The 25,778-nt window shown below is 39.0% G+C and overlaps 1 protein-coding gene across 3 annotated transcripts in view; it reads left to right on the forward strand.

The window, feature by feature from the left end:
- LOC126474873 (uncharacterized) overlaps positions 1 to 25,778 on the forward strand; it is a 105,158-nt gene that overhangs the window by 37,099 nt on the left and 42,281 nt on the right. For 2 of the 3 annotated variants that reach the window (XM_050102367.1, XM_050102358.1), the window contains exon 5: positions 613 to 645. The exons of the other annotated variant lie outside the window; for it this stretch is intronic. In XM_050102367.1, the coding sequence (XP_049958324.1) occupies positions 613 to 645 (33 nt within the window). The remainder of the gene's footprint in view (positions 1 to 612; positions 646 to 25,778) is intronic. 3 annotated transcript variants of the gene reach the window in all.

The raw sequence follows: 25,778 nt of genomic DNA on the forward strand, positions 1-25,778 counted from the left end.
GTGATTGTTGCCAACTACTGTTGTGTTTCAATTTGGAACTTTTGTGTTTTTGGGGCAAGTTATGCATGAAGAGTTTTACGGTGCATTTGTACTTTCTCCAAGAAAAAAGGGAAGTCAGAATTCCCTTTCAGCCCTTATGCATAGAAAGTCGGAAGGTTGTGCAATATTCTGAAAAAAAAATTCTCAAAGTGCTGACATTTTTACAGTATTTTGAAATGTATTTTATGGGACACTGAACAAGGAAAATTGTATTTCACACTGTCATGTTATATCACAAATATTGTATGGAAGTGTCATAGTTCTGTAACAACAGTGCAGGATTTTAAGTGTCCAATATTTGTTTTGTTAATGGATATATATATATATATATATATATATATATATATATATATATATATATATATATATTGAAACAAAGTTGAATGTGGAAAATGGTTTCATTTTATAAAAGTGTAATGCTAGGCATGTGCTTAGTATACAATAGTACTGTTTAATGCCATATGTAAGGTGTAAAGGAAAAACAGAAATAATTATGTGAAATTTGCTTACAGTCTTAAGATTTTCTACTTGTTTCCATTGAAGCAACTCCTTATACATGCCATGTAATTTCAGGGTTCAAAGTACCTACTTGCCAGCTCACCAATGGTGAGTCATTTTAATGTTTACTTGCAACAAGTTGGCTCGGTCTGTCTTTCCAAAATCTCCCTATCCTGACCCTTTCTGTATCTTTCCACTTGTAGTTAAGTGGTATTTATTTTCAATATTAATGGTGTATAAGTTATGTACAGTCCTTTTTCCTTTTTGTAACAACATTCTATTAGTTTTGCATAAGCATGGGAACTTTGCATGGTGGACAAAATAGCTTGGAAATTACAGACTTTATAAGAAGCACTTCCAAAAAAAAAAAAAAAAAAATCATGTCCGGTATAAAAATTGAAACTGAATGGTAGGATCCTGTGATTTACTATATGTATAACCAGTTTTGTTACAGTTGATAGTAGCTCTGATTTTAAAAATTGTTTGCACACAATTTGAGGCTGTCTTTCATTTTGAAAAAAGTGTTACGTTAACTCGAAAAAAATTTCTACTTACATGACCTGCTGAGTGTTCATGTGCAGTGGAAAACTGTGGGAAGCAGAAGAATCAAATAGACAGTGCAAGATCACATGAACAACAAAAACAATGCTAATGATCTTGATTGTTATCTTCGCTGTCCACCACTGCATCAGACAATTATTAATCCCCGACTACTTGAAATATATTAGATGTTTACATCAGTGCGATTGAATTGTATGCTGTGTTTGTTGTTTTAAGTAATAATTTTAAAGTATTAGTGAATAAAGAATAGGCTTGTGAATATTTTCGATTGATAAGAAGTCTAGTGCTCATTTTGTGTTGTTTTAATTGATTGAACTGTGCTGTAAAACATGAAATTGGTGCTGCAGTATTTTAATCAGTTTCTCACATGTTGATAGACTGCAAAAACAAAAATTTCAGTATATCTCATTGTAAGTAAATTGTTCAGTGTTCAGTATTGTTTGTATTTGTGAAGAATCAAATCTTATTACGATATGCTTAGGAACAAAATTTTAATGCAAACCATTGGCGGAGGTACGGCTTGTCGCGATAGTGACGTTGTGAGAATCAGTGACAAATGTAAAAGTTGGGAAGTGTTTCTTTCATGCATGTAAACAGTTGTACAACATTGTTTCCGCATGTTGTGTAAAAGCACTAGATTTAATTTTTTGGACCTAAAACATGCTGGAAGTTACAGGAATTTTCTTGTAACTTTGAAATTGGTACAAGTATTAATGTATGAAGCATCTTTGTTCAGATAATGTCATTCTACATTTGCATATATACTCCACAAACTACTGTGATGTGCGTGGCAGATTGTACTTCCCCTTGTACCACATATTAGGGTTTCTTCTTGTTCCATTCGCATATGGAGCCTGGGAAGAATGACAGCTTAAATGGCTCTGTACACACTGTAATTCGTGTAATCTTGTTCTTGGGGTCACCAAGGTAGAAATGCCTAAGAGGCTGCATATGTTTCCAGATTCCTCATTTGATATTGTTTCATTAAACTTTGTAAGTAGACCTCCGTGAAGTAGTTAACGTCTGTCTTGAAGTTTATATCGGTTCAGGTATTCCTACATTATTGTGAGCTTTCCTGTAAATCAGGCAAGCATGTGACGATTCTTGTTGCTCTTCTTTGTATATTTGCTGTATCCTCTATTATTTATACTTGGTATTGATTATACACACTTGAGCGATACTTATTGGTAGTTTGCATGATTATTTTAACCAAGCTGCTGAATTATGTGAGAAATTAATTCCTTTTAGTTCTTGCCGATAAATGCTAAGAGAGGTTTTGTTGTTTGGGAAGTCAGTGTGTAGTTGCTTTCAAATTTTGGTTCTTCATGTTTGTGTCTCTGTCTTGTTTCAAATATTGGAAATTCACGAGTGGAACAATATGTAAAATAAGGGAAAGACAGTCGCTCACCTGTAGCGGGCTGATGTGTGGAGCATAGAAACATTAACAGCAAAAAGTATTCTCTCTAGCTTTTGAGCTCTTGCTCTTTTTCCATTAAAAGTGTACACATTCACATGCAGGTGTGGGAGTGATTGTGTGGGTGTCCGCATGAATGTCGCTAGAAAAAAAAAAAAAAAGCAAGAGCTCAAAAGCTGATGTGAATACTATTTGCTGTTATGTGTGTCTGTGTTCCACATTTCGGTTTGCTCTAGATGAGTGTTTACATCGTCCCTATTTTATGTGTTTTGAATATTGTTTGTTATTGGAGAAATAGAGAGAAAATAGATGTGGAAATTTTAGTAATGGAAATAGAGAGAAGGGCTTGTCTTTGTGATATAAGAACAGAATAGTTAAAGGTCTGAAATTTGATGCTTATTGTTTCCAGATTTCAAAGAGCATTTAAGCACTAGTTAGTAAGTTCATTAAAAGTTCCTTAGATCATTTGAAAGAGTCTTCGATCAAAATGATCAGGTACAATTCAGTTTACAGGCTATGTATACATGCGTAGTGTTATCCTTAATGAACCCATTATTTTTTAGTCACACTCATTTGTCCATGGAATAAGAGTTGTTCAGGAGAATTAATTTTAGGTTAGATTTAAAACTTTGCTGCCTGTCAGACATATTATTGGGCAAGTGGTCAAAAATTGTTTTGCTATGTATTGAGCTCCTTTCTGAGGCAACAACAGCTTTAATAACGGGTAATAAAGATCACTTTTTCCTCTAGTGTTGTAGGTATGGACGTAGCTGTTTTTCTCAAATTGTGATGGATTATTCATGACGATTTTTATATATAACATTCCACGTGGGAAAATATATCTAAAAACAAAGATGCTGTAACTTAACAAACGTAAGTGTTGGTATGTTGATAGGAGACAGTAAAAAAACACACAAACACACACACAAATTTCAAGTTTTCGCAACCCACGGTTGCTTCATCAGGAAAGAGGGAAGGAGAGGGAAAGACGAAAGGATGTGTGTTTTAAGGGAGAGGGTAAGGAGTCATTGCAATCCCAGGAGCGGAAAAACACACACACACACACACACACACACACACACACACACACATACATACACACATACACATACATATCCATCGGCACATACACAGACACAAGCAGACATATGTAAAGGCTCGCATTTGTGCAAACAGTATTTTCTTTCTAAGCGGTGAGTTACCCCAGAAAGTTATTTCATAACACATTATCTAGTGGAAATATGAAAAAAAAAAGTCTGGAGGTTGACGTGTTTGTTTCAAAGGCAAGCACTTACCCAGAGAGCTGAAAAACGTCTGATAAGTATTCCTTTGTAGCAGTTCATAAGTAATTTATCACAGAATGCTGTTTAAATTGCAGCTGAATTGGCTCATTAAACAATTTTAATTAGAGAACTATTATCATTGCTGAGGTTTGAGAAATGTATACATTTCTTGTTGGAATGTAAGACACTGTTTTGCCACAGTGCGGCAGTTGCAAATTACAGAGTAATGTTGTAATTCACATGAAATCCAGCAAGCCAGTATTTTTTTTAACATGCAAATTAATACAAATTGCAAATGTGTGAAAATTTGGTTGTTTGTAGAAAAAGAAATACCTAATTTCTTCACTAGATCACTTAAACATGTGCATCAAGTGAATGGCTTTAACCATGAAACCACAGTGGCAACATACCTTCTTTCCTGGTACCAAAAAGGGTACAACATTTAGTCTGACCTTTGCTTTTTTTTTATGAAGAAAGGTAATAATGGCATTGGTTCATTAGTATTGTAGAAATAATGTCATATATTCAGTGTAGGCAATAACATAGATAAACAGTTAAATAGAATAGAAGCTTTATTTTCACATGACATGTCACATTCAATCATTTGAATGACACATTGTTGATATGTCAGTATATCTACATAAGTACAGCATAACCCTGCTTTTATGTTCCTGGAGTTCATAAATATATTAACTCACTGTTTTATATTTTTTAATCATTTTGTCAAACACTCTATGTGCGGAATGATGATTTCCACCAGCTTTTGTGTTATAGTGTTTCCACCATTTACATGTAATGAAAAAACATTAAATTGAGATATGATACTGGAAAAGCATAAGCTTTCAAGTAGTGCTTACAAACATTACACAATATATTTTCTTTAGCTTTCACACTTAGCAAGGTGGTGCATTGGTTAGCACACTGGACTTTTATTCGAGAGGATGATGGTTCAAACCTATGTCCGGCCCTCCTGATTTAGGTTTTCTATGATTTTCTCTAAATTGCTTCAGGCAAATGCGGGGATGGTTCCTTTGAAAGGGCATGGCTGATTTCCTTCTCCATCTTTCCCTAATCCTCCTCCTCCTCCGCTTTCAGCTCCTTAGTTCTGAATTGGTAGAAGTTGTTAAAAGTGTGAACAGTTTCCAGTGTTAGTGCTTTATCTCCTAACAGTGCCAAACTAACAGAGACTATACTGTGTGTAGTGTTGTTCATAGTTGCATTATTGAAAGAAGTGTTGGTTTTGGTTAAAACTACAATATTAGTCTGAATATAAGAAAAGCAACAACAATAAACAAGAGCTATGGTAGCCCCTCATTTAGCTAATATACAAAACTGCAGTCAACTGTCACCGATGTGGCACACCTTGCAAGAAAACTGTGAAGCAGACTGGAAGTTTTGGCATATTATTTCATTAAAAGAATTTTTATATCCACCAACTTCAATTTGCAGTGACACATTATGAATTGATGTATGCTGCACTGGTGTTGTGTTTTTTTATGTGGTGATTTCCAAAACAGTGGTTAGTTTGGAAAATAATAGCAAGCAAAGCCTAAATGATTTAAAAACAATTATAATTGTCGCTCACTTTCGGTGCTTCTTTTGCAACAGGTTCCTTTTTACTGAGGTGTTGGTTAAGATGAGACCTGACTGCCGAGTTACATTTTAACTGCTAATTCCTCTCTGTATCATGTCCTGCAGAATTATATTTCTTTATACTGCCACATATCTTCATACTGATGTACATTTAACTTCGTGGTGATGTTTATAAGACAGAATTCTGTCATTGGGTCCACACACACACACACACACACACACACACACACACACGCACACACACACACACACACACACACACACACACACACACGAAAGTGTCTGCCGATAGTAAAATGTGTCAAAGGCCTTAGGATGAAAACTATTCAATACTTCACAGCAACAAACTGCTTTCAAAAAGTGTGACATCACAACTGTTTACATTAAGTTCGTTTGAGCACTTGTCAGTGGACTTGTGCACATGCACAGAGCTGAAGTCTGTATGAGTAACACCTTCTCCTGCTCTTGGTTACTTGAAGTGTAGCTGTTAGCTGTTTGAGTAGTTGCAGCAAGCAGCCAGATGCCATCCAGAACAATTTCACTGGCATATCCAACGTTCCAGATTCGTGCATCTGCAGAGCAGTCAAACATTGTAGTAGAGAGGGTCTGTTTTGACGTGCCGTGTATTCTCATGATTTTTTGCTGTTTTCTCTTCGTGTACAGCTCTCATATCAAATGAAAACAATACAGGTTTCTGTGACGGGAGCTATCAAGTGAATTAAAATACATTCATATAATCATGAAAGACTAAAACATGTCACTAGTTTAAGTTTTAAGATTTTTTAAAATTTCCATGTCATTGGCAATCAAGCATTCATAGTCTTGCAGAACAATCATGTTATTTTTGTCAGTTTGCTAAAGAAATTTGGCTTTCATTAAGCTTTACTGCATGGGCAGTCAGTTTATTTGGAACAGTGTCATTCCACACTGTTGGCTAGTTTCAACTGTTTGCTGAATTTCAAGTGTATGTTTTCATCTTCTGATACATACGGCATTATGCCATAATAAAGAACCAAGTATGAGATAAGATACTAGAACTCCAAGAAAACTGACAACACAAAAACCACACTGAAAAGCTTAATACCAGGTAGGGGCCTACTTCAGTTTGAATCCGAATATAGGAATGTGCACTTTAAGCCCAATTATACATTTTAGTATGGTTTACAAGATTCCAATGCTCCTGGTGTATTGTCTGATATCCCGTTCCTTTTATAAAATAATGTAAGATATCTTAATGCTATATATGTATGAACATACGTAAATGTTCACTTGAAGATGACTAAACATGCAGATTTGGTCAGTAGTATTGAACAAAATTTTTGGTTTCAAGTATATTGACAGCTTTAACAAAATTTTAAAAAGCTGCATTCCATGAAACACAATTTGTCATCATTTGTGTGTTACTTGTTCTAGGCATAATGATGTTTCTTAATTTGTGTTGTTTACATCTTAAATTTACAGAATGCCAATCTTTGGTAAATTATAGACTGGTAGTACACTGTGTTTCATCATCATAACTACCCGCATGGGTTTATTCCAGGAAGGAATAGAATATCGGTTGTCCTTAGTTCTGATATATAAAGACAACTAATTTTTATTTTTTTTAATTGTGAGAAATTTGTATTCCTTCTTACTAGCTTTTTGCAGTGCTGTGTGGATGCAAACCTGATTGGAAATGCTATGAACAGTATTGCAGAGTGCAAATTTAAAAGAAAAAAAAACTCATAAAGTCACCCCATATCAAAACTTTTATGGTACTTTGAGTTGTAGAGTCTAGCTTTGAAATGACTATTACACCAAGGACTGCTTTCTTATTTCACGTTCCTTATCTGGATATTATATTATAAAAAAGTTGTCCAAGTACAGAACTCCATACATCCCCTCAAAACAACATGCAGCTGTGCTGCGCGTGTTCACATGGTCCTCCAGTGTGTACGAAATTCCAAACAGAAGTGCGACGAAAGGCATATGAGTAGGGCAAACGCCAAATATGGGCTTCCTATGTCATCATAGTTGCACAAGCGCAGTAACGCCTGTTTCCTGGTGATTGCTCAAACAAACCTATTTCTAACAGATCAAGGGAAAAATATTTTGGATGACTGTTTGAGAGGTGTCACTTTCAACATAAATCTCCTTTTACTCAAGATAAATCATGTTGCGAGTGTGTGTGTTCGACTCTCGTTCAGAACTTAACACTTTTGAGACATTGACACTCAGAAAAGAAATATACTTTCCTGCAGACAAAAGGGGACAGGGCTATACGAGCTGAGTGGAATAAAGCCGAATGGGTGAATGCCAATAGCTATTGGTTATGTGGTTGACTGGGTTTGCGAATGATCAGCTTTTTTATAATTACTATCGAATTCCATAGATTCAGACTACCAGAGTTGAAATAAATGACAAACAGGAATAACAGATAAGAAACATTGTGTATTATCTTCTCTATGTGTCCAGGAAAATGAAATTCTGACAGAAAAGTTTTGGCCTGATTGCTACACTAGTAAGAGTCAGTTGTACAGGCCCCAGCTAGCAGCCGCTTAATTTCAGTTCTCGGAGTAGTGCAGAAAACGCGTTGTGCGAACACATAATAACGCTGAACAGGAGAATAAATGCAGGAGAACTAAACCAGTGATTGTGGCAGGGTTCGTGAAGTTTACCGGAGAATGAGTCTTGACACTGGCAGGAATAGTTACAGAATTAGTGATGACAAGATTGTTTGTTAGACCGAGGAAGGAGAAGAATCGGTGAAATCACACAAATTATGGAAGAATATGATGACCCCAAATTTATACTACTATTTTCCGATCTCATGCTTGAGAAGCTTGAGCATATGAATGAAATGTGAAACTACTTCCTAACATAAAGCTTTTTGCTTTTGGTAGGCCTAATAGGCATTTGATATTGGTACTTAGTGAATTATATTCTATTGTGCTATAAAAATGACCATTTGTGCCAAAACAGTCTCGTTTATTTGCTGTGTGTTACTGCTGCAATATTAGACAGACCTATTTCATTTCATGTAGCAGACAGTGACAAAAAGACGTAATCAGATCGAGAAATATCACCAGTCTGGGATACTATTTGTATTAACAGCTTTTTCAGTATTAGACAACGACATTCTGATTTTTCATGTAGCAAAATGTTTGAAGAACTTTGAGGTAATAGATCCTTTTGCAGAAAGGAAAGCATGTCATGTAAAACTCTAGCAATATTAGAGAGAGAAAAAATGCTAGGACCTAAGTATTGAAGAAATGTGTACTGTTATCTTGTCTCTGGTCTTTATGTATCCAATATTTGGTTTTATGTCACACAAAACAGCAAGTTATTAGCTAATAGGCAATAAAGAGTGCAAATTTTCTGAAGAGTTCTTATTCTCACGGTTACAAATAATCCCATCCAGTATTAATTGTGAGGGCAAACCGGCTGACTGGGAGCAGGAGAGGCACCACAGGACATTTTAATTTACACTGTCATGAATATAATTTGATGGCATCCATTACAAAATATACATGTTTGAATTCCACAGAGCGAAATACAGTGATGTGCGATAGAGGAATGTTGTGTGAAGAGGTGTGGCACTGCACTTTGGCACACTTAAGACCAAATAACACGTCTTACATTTCCTCGAACATATATGTTTTATGTATTGGGCCGTTCAGAAAGATGTGTGCTACAAAATGAACATTTTTTGAAAAGTCGATTTTTTAAATTTTTGGTGTCTTATCTCTAACGCTTGCTTGGGGGAAGGGGGGTGGTAATTCAGAATTATTGTAGATCCGGGGCAGATGCGCAGAGCAGTCTGGGTTATAGTGGGGAAGTGGGTAGTCTCCACATGACCCTTGGTTACATTTAGTGATTTTGCTGTTTCCTCTTTGTTTACTGCTCTGACTTCAAATGAAAACAACAGATTTCTGTGGCCGGGACCTATCAATTGAATTAAACTACATTCACGTAATTACGGATTAATTATTAGCTTCAGATCTTATTTTATTTCCACATTTCTGACAGTCAAGCATTAATCACTTTGCAAAACAATGAAGTTATTTTTGTCTGTTTGCTAAGGAAAGTTGACTTTGATCTTTTCTGTTGAGGCAGTCAATTTATTTGAAACAAAGTGTTTAATTCCGTACTTTTAGCTTGTTTCCACTGTTCATAGCATTTCAAGTACACGTTTTTATCTTCTAGCGCTTATGGCATTATGCCACAATAAAGAACAAAACATGAGATAATACAGTACTGATACTCCCAAGAAAATTTACATCCTGAAAACCACACTGAAATGAAATGCTTGATATCAGATCGAGGGCTACTTCATTGGGAATCTGGACATGCAAATGTGCACTGTAAGCTGAATTATGCATTTTAGTATGGTTTAGGAAATTCTGATGCTCTTGGAGTATTTATGAAAATATCGTAAGATCTTTTAATGTTTTACACATTCAAACATACGGGCTTCCTACATCATTGTAGCTGCGCAAGCCCAGTGATGCATGTTAACTGGCGCTCTCTGGCAACTGCTGGAATGGACCTATTTCTAACAGGTCTCGGGAAAATATTGCAAATGGTGGTTTGAAAAGCGTTAAGCCTAGTTTACATGATGACTTTGGGTTGCACAACTCATTGTGTTGAATGAGTTGCATGCAAATTGTTTCATATATCACTGTAGACGTGGCGAACCCAGCATACACTTCAGTTTCATTGTTTGGTGGGTTTCCGAGTCGTGTCTGAAATGAAAGTTTTGGCAGCTGCATGTTGCACGAGTTGTGATGGAGTTAAAGTTTGTTGCGCGGAATCATTGCATCAGGGAAAAAAAGAAACATTTTGATTCATGACTGGATGAAGAAAATATGTCAGCTCAGTTGCTCAGCAATCTTGCTGAAATAATTTATAATGGAAGACCCAAGAAGTTCCTTTAATTATAGTAGAATGTCACCAGAACTGTCCACATTTCTTCTAAATAGAGTTAATTGAACTGTTCACATTCCTTCTAAATAGAGTTAATTATGCGATACGCGAAAGATACTGCGATGCATGAAGCTCTGAAATTTCATAGCACATGATGTGCATTACTATCTAGAACACTCGGCATGCTAAGAATATGCAGTTTTAGTTGATGATGATGCTCGTTCATTAATACCAATAATTATCATCTTTAATACTAATAATTATTAACATTAACGGCAATAATTATTCGAAGCAGGCCGCATGAAGGAGAGAATGGTTTGCAAACTACTGTCTTGAAGATAGATCTGTACAGTGGCACCATTTCAAAATTCAAACATATGTGAATGGGGAGCTTTGCTGCGATGTTTTAAATAGATGAATATTGAATAAAGAATGCAGCTTTTTGATTTTTGTGCCCTTCCCTCATGTCAAAAATATTCCTTAAAAGAGTCGGCCAACTCAAACGATAGGATTTTAATCTTGTAGACGAGAGAATTTATACTGCCAGAATTGTACTTGCTTGCATTTTTCTTAATTCAGTTGTGTACGTGCTCTTAATTCAATAAATTTTGGCCTGCAGCACAGATGTTGTCAAACCATCTATGTTCTGTGACCGCACATTATGATCTCAGGTGCATCAATATGTTGCTTATTTTTGTAATCGACGTCACTGAAATCCCACAACACCTATACAAAGTATAGGTATTCGAAAAGCGAACGTTATTCTCCGTTCCCCACTTCATATATCAGTTTGTCCACACACTATGAACACATGCAAACTCAAAGCTCGTGCAACTAGTGTCGCCAAAGTTTGAACACACTGTAAGTGTTTAGCTGCACCAACAAGTTGGGCAAACGTGGCGCGCATGTGCAGTGGCCAGTAGCACAGTTGCCTGCAATCTAGTGTTGTCCTGTAAACTAGGCTTTACTTTCAAAGTAAATTTCTTTTACGCAAGAGAGGCGCTCTGCATCGCGGTGTAGCTTGCTCGCCAGGTTTCGAGAGGGTGCGTTTCTGGATGAGGTATTGAATATATTGCTTCCCCCTACTTATACCTCCCGAGGAGATCACGAATGTAAAATTAGAGAGATTAGAGCGCGCACGGAGGCTTTCAGACAGTCGTTCTTCCCGCGAACCATACGCGACTGGAACAGGAAAGGGAGGTAATGACAGTGGCACGTAAAGTGCCCTCCGCCACACACCATTGGGTGGCTTGCAGAGTATAAATGTAGATGTAGATGTAAAAGATGAAGTATGTGCGAGAATGTATGATGAATTTCGTAAATCGCAGAGCGTTTGACTCTCATTTAAAAATCAAGTCTTTGAGGGCAAGCCATTTAGAAGAATTTCAAGCCCAGAAGATCAGACATTTTTGTTGCTATTAAAAATTTTACTGGTGCATTTGTGTGATGTATCTTAAATTGTATCACACACAAAAAAGGTCAACATTATATGTGAAAGCTTAGCTTCTCTTGCATTTTACTAATCTGTTGGTAGTGGAGAGCGGGCGTGGTAATTACAATGATAAATAATCACTTCCGTCAATTACTATGAATACTTTTAATTCTCACAGCGTATACACAATGCGTGTAGCATAGTGTGTGTACTACAGAGAACTGATCTGGTAGACACAGTTGTTCTCGCTGCGGTAGGGTAGCGATATTATCACATAGAAGAAGGTGTAATTAGATGAATGACGAACACTGACTTCACTTAATGAAGGTTTATTCAGCACTTGTACATAGAAGAGCGTTGAGCAAACTGCCTCTGGCCAGAACACATACAGTATGTATACAACTACAGAACATTCCTGTACAATGATTCTTGACATTTGTGGATACTTCTAGAATGTACTCAAACCGAATATAGAAATTAAAATTGTACAGTCCAGGTGAGTTTTGAACTCACGACACCCTCCATGCTTCAGTTTAGTATCATAACCACTACACCACAGTGCTACTCAGCTTCTTCTGCGACAATATTATTGGAGGGTGAGCCAGTGGTTCTACATCCTCACAAATCTTGGAGATCAATATTATATGGGAATGCTTTGCTTTTCTTGTAGCAACACTATGTATATTAATTTAAACTATTAACTCGTCCTATTTGTGCGTCCGCGCTACTTACCAGTGATGTTGCTGTTGGCTGACTATTTCACTTGTCCTTTACTGTGAATATCCACTGTCATTGACTGGTGAGATAACGTGACAAGCTGTGACTGGCTTACAAAAGCGCATCGTAATCTCGATTTCAATGCTTCTGAAAGTAACACAGCGGTGTTTGGTGGAATTCACATTTATACTTTCGTAATATGAAAATATGCAGCGAAAATGTTGCTGCACATCAAAGATCTTTCCAAAACTGTTTTTCCCTGAGTTTCGTTTACGAAAGTGCTGGGAAATTCTAAGCCGGTATATAAAACCATAGCCATTCAAAGAATCGATAACTTTTAGAGTTCTGAGGGAAAGTATACCGTCACTTAACATGGAAAAAGTGTATTTTCACCCAGGAAAAATGTGTTTTTAATCGGGAAAAGTACAGGAAGTTTTTTCCTTGTCCGCGTGTACATCGTGCTGGAGAAAAAAAATGGCGATACTTCCCAACCCCACCCCTCCCCGCAGGGCTCTGTATATATTAATTTCAACAATTAACTGTTCCTGTTTGTATGTTTACGCTGCTTGAGAGTGATGTTGCTTTTTACTGACATCATCACGTTAGCTGTGTTGGTTGACAAAAGTGCATAGCAATCAAGATTTCACTGCTTTGGAAGCTACCATGTTGTGCTTGGTGGAATTTGTCTTTATACTTTCATAGTATGAAAATATGAAAAGTACATGTTTCTGTGGATCAAGGATATTTCCAAAACACATTGTTTTTTGCAGGGTTTTGGATCATGAAGTGCCAAGAATTTCTGCACCTGTGTATAAAACCTTTACCTTTAAAAGGATTGATAAGTTTTACAGCTCCAAGGAAAAGTATACTGTCACTTAATATGGAAATTTATTTTCACCTGGGAAAAATTTATTTTTATATGGGGTAAAAGTCAAGGATATGTTTTCTTGCCCTTTATGTACTGTGTATACTGAGGCAGAGAAGAAATACAAGCACAACATACTGCAGATATGACCATCAATTACCCTAACATCATGACTGTCACTCCCCCAAACCAGGTGTCTCACTAACGTGCTCTCCCGTGGTTCCTACATTCTTCGGGAACCACTTTCTGCACCTGGCCGGAGAAACGTTGTTTTGCGACATGTACCTGTGACAGTGCTCCCACTTGGGATCGATCTTCCCAGTAACCCGTAGATTGGAGGCCCAATGCCAAGCAATAGCTGAAGGAGCCATGGCCTGTGCGTCCCATTGCTGCCCGCTCTTCATTTGTCCCCACACGCAATGCAGACAGCACCTTGAATGAATCTTGCCCACCAAAGGGTACCGAGAAAAAGAAGAAGAATTGTTACAATGCTCCTCTGGTGCCCATGTTTGTGGATATGATTCATCTCCACTGGTGAGCAGTGATCCTGCAGTGTGACCGCCTCTCCTGGCCCCTTCACACCTAACCTGGCCACCAATTATTCAGTGAAATTGTAATGGTTACTGCTGTTACCTGCCGGACTGCAACACTTTTCTTCTTCTTCTTCTTCTTCTTCTTCTTCTTCTGAAGTTTGCATTGTTCGCCAAGAAATGCACTTCAGTGATGACAATCCTCCAATTCTCTCTAGTTATTGTGTGTTCTTTTGGAATTGCACTGGTCTCGAGGGGTCATCTGGAGGGGTCTGTACTTTGGTTTGTACAAATGACATTGGTGAATGGAAGCTCCTTCATACCTCATTGGAGACAATAGCGGTTCTGGTGCAAATGAGTTCAGCAATTAACAGTTGTAACATTTACCTACCTCCACTTTGATATGTTGAGTTGACCACATTAATCCAACAACTTTTTCTCTATGTGTTCTCAGTGAAGTTTCTTGTACCCACTTCAGTGCTGCCCATGTCACCTTTTCAGCTATCGATCTAATGATCTCTTCCCTTAATTTTGTTGCTTCACTGCAGTGGTCACTGCACAGTGGTCTATGTGACAGTGAACACTTTCTGGCAATCCTGTTGTTTTCTTGCAACCACCAGACAGAGTGACCCCCACGCTTGACATTTACAGAGCCAACTAGCCTTTATACACTTCTTCTATTACATTCGCTGCCCCTCTATTGGATTGTAGTGATGGAGGTGTGTAAGGTCTCTTGGAAGCAATCATTCATGATGTTGTATTGCTGTTCCCCTGTCTACAGGAGGTAACCCCCCCCCCCCCCCCACACACACACACACAAACAGCAGCAGCAACAACATCATTAACCAGTGCAATGATAGACCAAAGACACTGCAATAGCAAGTCAAGATCGCTGACGAGCCCTACAGTGATCCAAACAACATCCTTTGCAGACAAACCTTATCACTTTTTAGTGACTACACACTAAGGCTATTTAATCAAGCACAGTAAGAAAGACTGCTGGTAGCCCTATGTATCCTCTATGGGAATGCATCTCTTCATCTCAGAAGTGGGCCTAGCTCCTTGGTCTTACTGGGCTACCAATGTTCAACAGCTGTTACAAGTCTTCTTGTACAGGATGGTCTTCGTACCGATTCATCCATTCTTGCAGGCTCTTATCTCATCCCACGACCCAGCCAGAGGCCCAGATTCAATTCACAATCAGATGATAAAACACATTAATGTTCTCCAGAAGGCAATATGTTCTCAGGGTTATCAGCCATCTTTGACTCCAAGGTGCCTTCGCTTCACCAAAGCGAGGTAGGATAGTTGTCCTAGTTCTTAAGCTAGGCAAGAACTTAATGTCTCTCAATAATTATTTGGTGATTATCCTGACCAGTGCACTCTGTAAGCTACCAGAAAGGATAGTTGTCTGCAGATTAAGTTGGGTTGTTGAATCTCAGTACTTTTCGTCTGCCTATCAGTGTGGTTTTTGGGAGGGACGATCCACTACCAGCCATCTGTTTAGATTCGAAGCAGTAATCCGACAGGCTTTTTCTAAATGCCAACAACTTGTTGCAGTCCTCCTTGTCCTGTGTAAGGCATATGACATCACCGTGCGTCATCACATTTTGCTCACCTTCCATGACTGGGGTCTCCAAGACCTCTATCAATTTTTATTCATCAGTTTTTATCCCACTGATCGTTTCAGGCTAGAGTTGACAGTGTAGTCAGCTCCCTGCAGGTCCAAGAGAATGGCATCCCACAAGGCTCTGTCTTAAGTGTCAATCTTTCCTTGTTGCCTTTAATGGGTTTGTGAACTGTGTTGTGCTGCTGGTCACTCGTACCTTGTTTGTCAATGATTTTTGCATTTGGTACAGCTTCCATTAGGTATCCTCTCATAAACACAACCTCCAGGGTGCCAGCATGGGCTCTTTCCCATAGTTTATAATTCTCTCCTCAGAAATGCGGGTCATGGATTTCTGCCATTGTACCACAGTCCATCCTGACCTGGGACTCTACTTAGGCATCTTGCTCCTGGAGGATGTTAATGTATGGTCCCATTTTTTTTGCCTCGTTTTTGATAGAAAGCTGACCTGGCTGTCCAGTATTTGTCACCTGAAGACTAACTGCGTGCAGAAGCTTAACATTCTCTGCTTCCTTGCCTCCATGTTGTGTGGTGAGGATCATGCTACTCTTATCCGTATTTACTGGGACCTGGCTTCATCTTTACTGGGCTATAGTTGCCAGGTTTATGGCATAATGGCTCCTCCAGCTTCACAACTGGTAGATCCAGTCCACCATCGTGGCATGTGTCTAGCCAGTGCTGCCTTCCGGACAGGTCCCACAGAAAACTTTCTTGGTGAAAGGGATACCTCCTCTTCAGTGGTAGCAGCTCTTGGACTCATATGCAATCACCATTAAAAAAATTCCCTGATCATCCCAAGTGTCCCATTCTCTTTACTTATGATGGGTGTCATCTTCCTGATATCTGTCCTGCATGGGCGCTGTCAGATGAGATATGCTTTCACATCTGCCAGTATGGAATGTCCTTCGCTGCCAGGAACATGTAGTGTGTGTGTATGCCACAGTTGACACCCACAAGCAGAACCCTCCATTTTATTAAATTAATACGTACCAACTCAGTGAGCAGTCTCCAGGCTATTGACTAATGCTATGCTTGCCAACGCTTTGGTTACAGCTATTTGTGATCTCACTGATCTTTGTCATGTTGTCTGCTCAGTTGTCTTTGATTGGGTTGATTTGATGGAAGAGACCCAAAAGCTAGGTCATCGGTCTCATCAAATTAGGGAAGGATGGGGAAGGAAGTCAGCCTTGCCCTTGTAAAGGAACCATCCCTGCATTTGCCTGAAGCAATTTAAGGAAATCATGGAAAACTTAACTCAGGATGGCTGGACGCAGAATTGAACTGTCGTCCTCCTAAATGAGAGTCCAGTGTGCTAACTGCTGCGCCACCTCTCTCTGTCAGTTGTCTTTTCCTGCCTCCAAAGTTATGTGGGTATCCCAAGGAATGAAGTGGCAGACAGTTTGATCAGTGGAGCACTTACTTACACCCTGTTTGCTTTGTTGACACTAGTGTGGATTTGTGGATGCACACATGATCTCTGCTTGCTCGGAAATTGAACAACATCTGGTGGGTTATTGTGCTCCCCTTCCAATTCTCCCAGCAGGAATCAACAGTCTTATGTTGTCCCCATATAGGTAATACCAGGTTAACCCATAGTTTTTCGTGTGTAACAAACCACCCCCACATTGTGGTTATGGAGCATTACAGACATTAGCTTATTTCTTGGTGGAGTGCCCCCTCCTTTTGGCTCTCTGTGCAAAGTACGGTCTTCCACACTCATTGCCTCTAATATTGGCAGATGATTCACGGTTGGATGAACTGGTTCTCAGTTTTCTCCGTGAAAGTTTTTTATTCTCAGTTAAAAGGTTTTAATCTACCTCTAGAGCATGGCCTGGATGGTCGAGAATGGGGCATCTCGCATTATGTGCTAGGTCTCGTGGATTCCCAACCCTACTTTGTTGACTAATCCTTCATCCCTCTTGTCCTCATTAATCACTTTTAGATTGTGTTTGCCTCCATTCTACCACACCCAATTTTCTATTCCGGGTGTTGCACTTCTGTTGCATAGGGTGCACGCTTGACTGTAACCTACATCTACATCTACATCTACATGATTACTCTGCAATTCACATTTAAGTGCTTGGAAGAGGGTTCATCGAACCACAATCATACTATCTCTCTACCATTCCTCTCCAGAACAGCGTGCAGGAAAAACGAACACCTAAACCTTTCTGTTCGAGCTCTGATTTCTCTTATTTTATTTTGATGATCATTGCTACCAATGTAGGTTGGGCTCAACAAAATATTTTCCCATTCGAAAGAGAAAGTTGGTGACTGAAATTTCGTAAATAGATCTCGCCGCGACGAAAAACGTCTTTGCTTTAATGACTTCCATCCCAACTCGCGTGTCATATCTGCCACACTCTCTCCCCTATTACGTGATAATACAAAACGAGCTGCCCTTTTTTGCACCCTTTCGATGTCCTCCGTCAATCCCATCTGGTATGGATCCCACACCGCGCAGCAGTATTCTAACAGAGGACGAACGAGTGTAGTGTAAGCTGTCTCTTTAGTAGACTTGTCGCATCTTCTAAGTGTCCTGCCAATGAAACGCAACCTTTGGCTCGCCCTCCCCACAATATTATCTATGTGGTCTTTCAAACTGAAGTTGTTCGTAATTTTAACACCTAGGTACTTAGTTGAATTACAGCCTTGAGAATTGTACTATTTATCGAGTAATCAAATTCCAACGGATTTCTTTTGGAACTCATGTGGATCACCTTACACTTTTCGTTATTTAGCGTCAACTGCCACCTGCCACACCATACAGCAATCTTTTCTAAATCGCTTTGCAACTGATACTGGTCCTCGGATGACCTTACTAGACAGTAAATTACAGCATCATCTGGGAACATCCTAAGAGAACTGCTCAGATTGTCACCCAGGTCATTTATGTAGATCAGGAACAGCAGAGGTCCCAGGACACTTCCCTGGGGAACACCTATATCACTTCAGTTTTACTCGATGATTTGCTGTCTATTACTACGAACTGCGACCTTCCTGACAGGAAATCACGAATCCAGTCGCACAACTGTGACGATACCCCATAAGGCTGCAGCTTGATTAGAAGTCGCTTGTGAGGAACGGTGTCAAAAGCCTTCCGGAAATCTAGAAATACAGAATCAACTTGAGATCCCCTGTCGATAGCGGCCATTACTTTGTGCAAATAAAGAGCTAGTTGTGTGATGTTTTCTGAAACTATGCTGATTACGTATCAATAAATTGTTCCCTTCGAAGTGATTCATAATGTTTGAATACAGTATATGCTCCAAAACCCTACTGCAAACCGACGTCAATGATATAAGTCTGTAGTTCGATGGATTACTCCTACTACCCTTCTTAAACACTGGTGCAAACTGTGCAATTTTCCAATCTGCAGGTACAGATCTATCGGTGAATGAGCGGTTGTATATGATTGCTAAGTAGGGAGCTATTGTATCAGCGTAATCTGAAAGGAACCTAATCGGTATACAATCTGGACCTGAAGACTTGCCCGTATCAAGCGATTTGAGTTGCTTCGCAGCCCCTAAGGTATCTACTTCTAAGAATGTCAGGCTAGCAGCTGTTCGTGTTTCAAATTCTGGAATATTCCATTTGTCTTCCCTGGTGAAGGAATTTCAGAAAACTGCGTTCGATAACTCCACTTTAGCGGCACAGTCGTCAGTAACAGTACCATCGGCACTGCGCAGCGAAGGTATTGACAGCGTCTTGCCGCTTGTGTACTTTACATACGACCAGAATTTCTTCGGATTTTCTACCAAATTTAGAGACAATGTTTCGTTGTGGAACCTATTAAAGGCATCTCGCATTGAAGTCCGTGCCAAATTTCGCGCGTCTGTAAATTTTAGCCAGTCTTCGGGATTTCGTGTTCTTCTGAACTTCGCATGCTTTTTCCATTGCCTCTGCAACAGCGTTCGGACCTGTTTTGTGTACCATGGGGGATCAGTTCCATCTCTTAACCAATTTATGAGGTATGAATCTCTCAATTGCTGTTGCTGCTATATCTTTGAATTTGAGCCACATCTCGTCTACATTTGCATAGTCAGTTCGGAAGGAATGGAGATTGTCTCTTAGGAAGGCTTCTAGTGACACTTTATCCACTTTTTTTAAATGAAATTATTTTGCGTTTGTTTCTGGTGGGTTTGGAAGAAACGGTATTAAGCCCAACTACAACGACCTTGTGATCACCAATCCCTGTATCAGCCATGATGCTCTCTATTAGCTCTGGATTGTTTGTGGCTAAGAGGTCAAGTGTGTTTTCGCAACCATTTACAATTTGCGTGGGTTAGTGGACTAACTGCTCGAAATAATTTTCGGAGAAAGCATTTAGGACAATCTCGGAAGATGTTTCTGCCTACCACCGGTTTTGAACAAGTATTTTTGCCAACATATCGAGGGAAGGTTAAAGTCCCCACCAACTATAACCGTATGATTGGGGTATTTATTTGTTACGAGACTCAAATTTTCTCTGAACTGTTCAGCAACTATATCATCGGAGTCTGGGGGTCGGTAGAAGGAGCCAATTATTAACTTACTTCGGCTGTTAAGTATAACCTCCACCCATACCAATTCGCACGGAGTGTCTACTTCGACTTCACTACAAGATAAACCACTACTGACAGAGACAAACACTCCACCACCAATTATGCCTAATCTATCTTTCCTGAACACCGTCTGAGACTTTGTACAAATTTCTGCAGAACTTATTTCAGGCTTTAGCCAGCTTTCTGTACCTATAACGATTTCAGCTTCTGTGCTTTCTATTAGCGCTTGAAGCTCGGGGACTTTCCCAGCACAACTACAACAATTTACAACTACAATTCCGACTGTTCCTTGATCCAAGCACATCCTGTATTTGCCATGCACCCTTAGAGATTGCAGCCCACCCCATACTTTCCCGAGGCCTTCTAAGCTAAAAAACCACCCAGTCCACGCCACACAGTCTCCGCTATCCTTGTAGCTGCCAGCTGAGTGTGGTGAACTCCTGACTTATTCAGCGGAACCTGAAACCCCACCACCCTATGGCGCAAGTCAAGGAATCTGCAAAACACGAGCGGGACAACTGTGAGAGGGATGTTTCCTGTCATATGCAGAGGCCCGGGGATGCCCACCTCTTGACTTCTTTATCTTCTTCATTTTACTTTTATTATTGACAGTACAAAAAATGTCCATTACATTTTTACTCTCCTGCTATCAATCTCCCGACTAGACCAGAAAATGTTCTCAGTGGACGTCTCTGCTCCCAGATGCACCACTCTTGGATTGAGGGACTGATGACCTCATTGTTTGGTCCCTTACCATCCCCTCCCCCAACCCAAATGAGCCAGCCAGCCAACCAACCAACAGAAATGCTGAACAAACTGCACTGGAATTCATTGGGCCCCCATACACATTGCTCCCATAGTGATTATGAGGACGAGATTAGATTAATCTACACTAGTGTTTTCTGTACAGAATTTGAATAGTTGTGCAGAATTTTTGGGAAAAATTGTATTTGGGAGAACATTAATCATGTAAAAAATTAGTTACCCGATTTGTGAAAAAAATGATCATCACAATTCTGAATAGATCCCCAAGAGTTCTACAGAAAATCCTAATGATGCTTTTTATGCAGATAATAGCTTATGAGGTTATTACAATAATGAGAAGCTTATTTTCGCTACATAAAATACACACGGTCACACTAGGATGAGAGATCCACTTCACTAACATGCAGCCTTTTGATCAGAAAAGTGAGTTGATACAAATCTACGCACTTGCAACATTTAGCATTTAGCAACACGTACTCCCCCCCCCCCTCCCCCCTTCCCACACACACACACACACACACACACACACACACACAGAGATGAATTCATGTGTGTCTAGACAGTTCAAGTACTTCTTGTACACTGACAGTGTTGGAAGATAGGGATAACTACAGGGTCTTCTTTGCTCAGAGGAGGTAAAAGAATAACCAGTTCATGCAGTTAATTTAATTACTTTACATCAGTTCTGAAACATACAGTTAGTGGAGCACCAGTAATCAGTAGTTGGAAATAATCTGTTTTACAGGAGGGTGAGCATTGTCGTGGTTGAGATAACTTGGACCAGATTTTTGGATGTGAGCATGCCAAATATCTGCATGCCATTTTAATAATAAGCTAAAAAGGAAAGGGGGGGGGGGGTTGCTGTATCAGGGCAAATAGTTAAAACAAAACTAGGAACTCTCTCAGGATGTATCTCTGGAAGACCTTGTCCATGCTTGTACTTCTTTTTTCTAACTTTTGGTTAATTAACTGACATGTGATGTTGCCCAGTTTGCTGCTTTTATAACAGGCATTGATGTTAATTTTAACATAATCGAAAAACTTGCTAGGCTGGAGACACTTTGTGCTAAAGCAGGAGGATGAGAATTATTTGAGAAAGTCAAACTATGCCTACCAAAATTTAGAACTAGATGACAGTTACGTCATCAGTACATATACTGACAGGTAAAGTGTCAATGATAGGTACAAATCAACTGCACTGCAACTTCGGTTGAAAACTTTTTAAATTGTCCTGTTCTATAACATTACTGCATTATACACTGAGAGACACTGTGTGGAAAAACCTTAAAATCTCAAATATACAGCATTTTATGCCATCGGTTCAGAAATATGTGAATAAAATTAGAGCTAGGGCATGAACTATACGAGAATTCTGAGGGTACTGTGAATAGTTGGATTTAAAGTTTGGTGAACTTGTGTTTTATTCGGACCTGCAGCATTTCTAAAGAAAAGCTTCTGAATATATTTTGGCAATTGAAAAATGTTTCAACAATGTTATGAAAAGAATAGTTTGCTACTCACTGTAAAGATGAAGTGTTGGGTTGCAACAGGCGCAATGAAAAAAGTTACGCACTGAGCTTTTGGCCACAGCCTTGGTCAGAAAGGAAAGGAAAATACACATTCACACAAGCAGGCAAACCTCATGCACACTGGACTTTTATCTCAGGACATTCTGCTCAGAGTGGCCGGAAATAGTGGTCATGTGTGTGAGGTGTACCTGCTTGTGAATGTGTGTGTTTTCTTTTCTGAGGAAGACTTTGACCAAAATCTCAGTGTTAAGTCTTTCCATTCTGTCTGTCCCAACACCACGTGTCATTTTTACTGTGAGTAGCAGTGCATCCTCATAATATTGTTGATATTCCAACCATGTCTTAACATTGCTTAAAAATGCTGTTTCTGGCTTGTTTTTAACAGCTGAAGAAAGAATCCTGTTATGACAACAAGCACTTTGTTTTTGCATATTTAGTTGTAGTTAGTTGGCATCCCAGAGCCTAGTTTTAAAAAAAGAAGGCAGAAGCATCAGTTCATTTAAAATTATATTAAAACTGATCATCTCTGACTTGGATAACTAGAATTTGTGTCAATTTATATTCCCGCAAGAACAAGGTGAATGTGCTGTGGAAGCAGCACTTTGACCAAACGTACTGAAAAACCTTAATATTGCACAGAGGTCAATTAAAGTCATTTCCATAAGTTTTCAACCTGGTTTTACATGGTGAACGAAATGTAAAGTAGATCCCTGGTGACATAGAAACATGGCTGATCAGTTTAAAAACAAAACCATTATTAAGAAGGAAATTTGTAAGCTTTTTTATACAGAAATGATTGTGCAGTAATTAATTTTGGGCATTCATTACGTAGTGAACATTACTAGAGTGAAGGACATTTGCTTGTAGTTATTTAAACCAAAGTCTCTTTGGGACAACAAACAAAGAAAGAAGAGACTTTTCAGCCATGAAATTTATTAAAGTCGAAACGAGATCACAGATATCTGCATCAGATTTATGGTAAACAAGGTACGTGTGCTGTAATGGATATTGTTGAGTGCAATATTAGTGTGAAATGGATTAACTGGTGAAGAATATCCAGTATGATTGAAATATATTGTGGAAGATATAATTCAGCTTTCTAAATTATTGAAATGCGCTCTTGTGTATTGTGAAGAGATTTTTGCTTTTATGATGCTGCTGCCTTTTGCATTTTCAAATTCGTATTCAGGAATCACATGTGAATGAAATGTCTAGTTTTGATGAACAGTTTTGGACAGCAGCACAATTTGTTCTTGCTCTTGCTGTTTTTATTTCTTTTGAAACATTCTCCAAACCAGTAAATTTTTTAAAAATAAATTCCAACTGAACATTTTATGCGAACCGTCATCTGTAAGAACTGTGAGGCCACCCCAAGACAGGACATCATTCCAACCAGAATGTTCTATATCTGTAGGAGGACATTTTATAACACTGGATGATGATCCCAGCTGTTGTCAGTTCTTTGTGCATTATGCAATGTAGCCAGCCAGGTTGAGAAATTCTTCTGCCGAGAAGTCACACCTTCTTTAACAACAGATTTTTCTGGTGCATGTTGAAGAGGAAAGTTTATATCCTGCAGCTCTCTTTCACGGTGGAGAGTGTTCCTCGTACCACTACTAATTGCTTTCTTTCCTGTTCAATTCACAACTAGAATGAAGTAAGTCTGTATGAGCCCTAATTTCTTTTATATTCATGGTCCTTATGTAAAATGTACGTTGATAGCAGTAACATTATTCTCCAGTCAGCTTTAAATGCTCGTTCTAAAAATTTTCTCAGTAGTGTTTTTTGATTTCCCTCCAAGAATTCTCATTTTAGTTAGTGAATAATTTCCATAACACACTCTTGTTGATCAGATACACCGGTAACAAATCTAGCAGTTTACATTGCTTCAATGCCCTTCTTTAATACGACCTGGTTGGGATCCCAAACACTTGAGCAGTGCTCAAGAATGGGCCTCACTAGTGTTCTGTACGTGCTCTCCTTAATGCTGCATTCGGACATTATGGGGATGTTTTTCCCACTCTTCTGCATTAATTTATATTTTTGTGCATTTAGAGCAAGCCAGCTAGCATTCATCACACTAACTATAAATTCTGTGTGTCATCTTGTATTGTCTTAGTCTTTCAGTGATGACATCTTCCCCTATGGCCGAGCGTCATGAGCAAACAACTGTGGATTGCTGCTACCATGTCAGTCAGATCGTTAATGTATGTAGAGAAGAAGAGCGGTCCTGTCGCATTTACTTAGGTCGCTCCTGATGATACCCTGGTTTCTAAACACTTGCTGTTGAGGAAGTGTACTGGGTTCTATTGCATTAGAAGTCCTCAAGGCCCATACATATCTGGGAACCAAATCCATATGCTCGGACTTATGTCGAGCCTGCTGTGGGGCACCATGTCAAACACTTTCCGGAAATCTAGGATTATGGAATCTGCCAGTTGCCCTTCATCTATGACTCACAGAATTTAATGTGAGGAAAAGGTGAGCCGAGTTTTTCAGGAGCAATGCTTTCTAAAATGGTACTGATTTGTGGACAGGTGCTTTTCTGTCTCATGGAAATTTGATGTATTTGAACTCATAATATGGTCAAGAAATCTGCAGCAAACCGATGTTGAGTATATTTGCCCGTAACTTTTTGGCTCCATTCTTTACCCTTCTTATATTATATATGGGGGTCACCTGTGCTTTTTCCCAGATGCTAGGGACTTTATGATAGGCGGATAATTCATGATAAATGCCACAGAGTACTCTATGTAAAACTGAATTGGGATTCTATCCAGACCTGGTGACTTATTTGTTTTCAATTCTTTCAGTTGCTTTACTGTGCCAAGAATGGCTGTCCACCATATAGCAGTCTGTGCAAAGGTGAAACAGCAGTATGTTTGTACAGTACTCCTGCATGGATGATTAGCTGTTGCTATACCATGCTGGTCAACAAGTGACAAGATAGAAGCCCTTGATCCACTTAGTGATTTTACTCAAGACCAGAATTTTTTTGGGTTCTCGGCAAGATATTTTGCTAAGCTGTCGTCATTTGTGTTTTTTCTTTTGAGGAGAGTGCAACTGTCACTGCTTCCTCAACATTTTCTGAGTTTTGTTTTTAAACTACAGTGGGCCTTTTCTGTCCTTAATCCAGTTGCTCGGCACACTTTTTCAGAGGGTGATTTGCTATCAGTTTAAACATTGTCCAATCCTCTACATCCCTCATATTCTAGCAAAATGATGTCCATTCATTGTCTAAATGAGATTCCAAAAACTGCTTAGTTGCTGTTTCTATTAAAAATGCTCTCCTAGCCTCATTCGGTTTATTAACATTAGCAACCATCATTGCTATGATGACCCCATGATCACTAATCCGTCTCTATACTGACACTGTCAATAAGGCAGGTTTGTTTGCAGCTATGAGCTTAGAAATTAATTCCATTGTGAGTGGACTGTCGAACTAGCTTCTCAAGACATGTTTTCAAAAACATGTT

Source organism: Schistocerca serialis, chromosome 1 (assembly GCF_023864345.2).
Source record: "Schistocerca serialis cubense isolate TAMUIC-IGC-003099 chromosome 1, iqSchSeri2.2, whole genome shotgun sequence".
NCBI lineage: Eukaryota > Metazoa > Arthropoda > Insecta > Orthoptera > Acrididae > Schistocerca > Schistocerca serialis.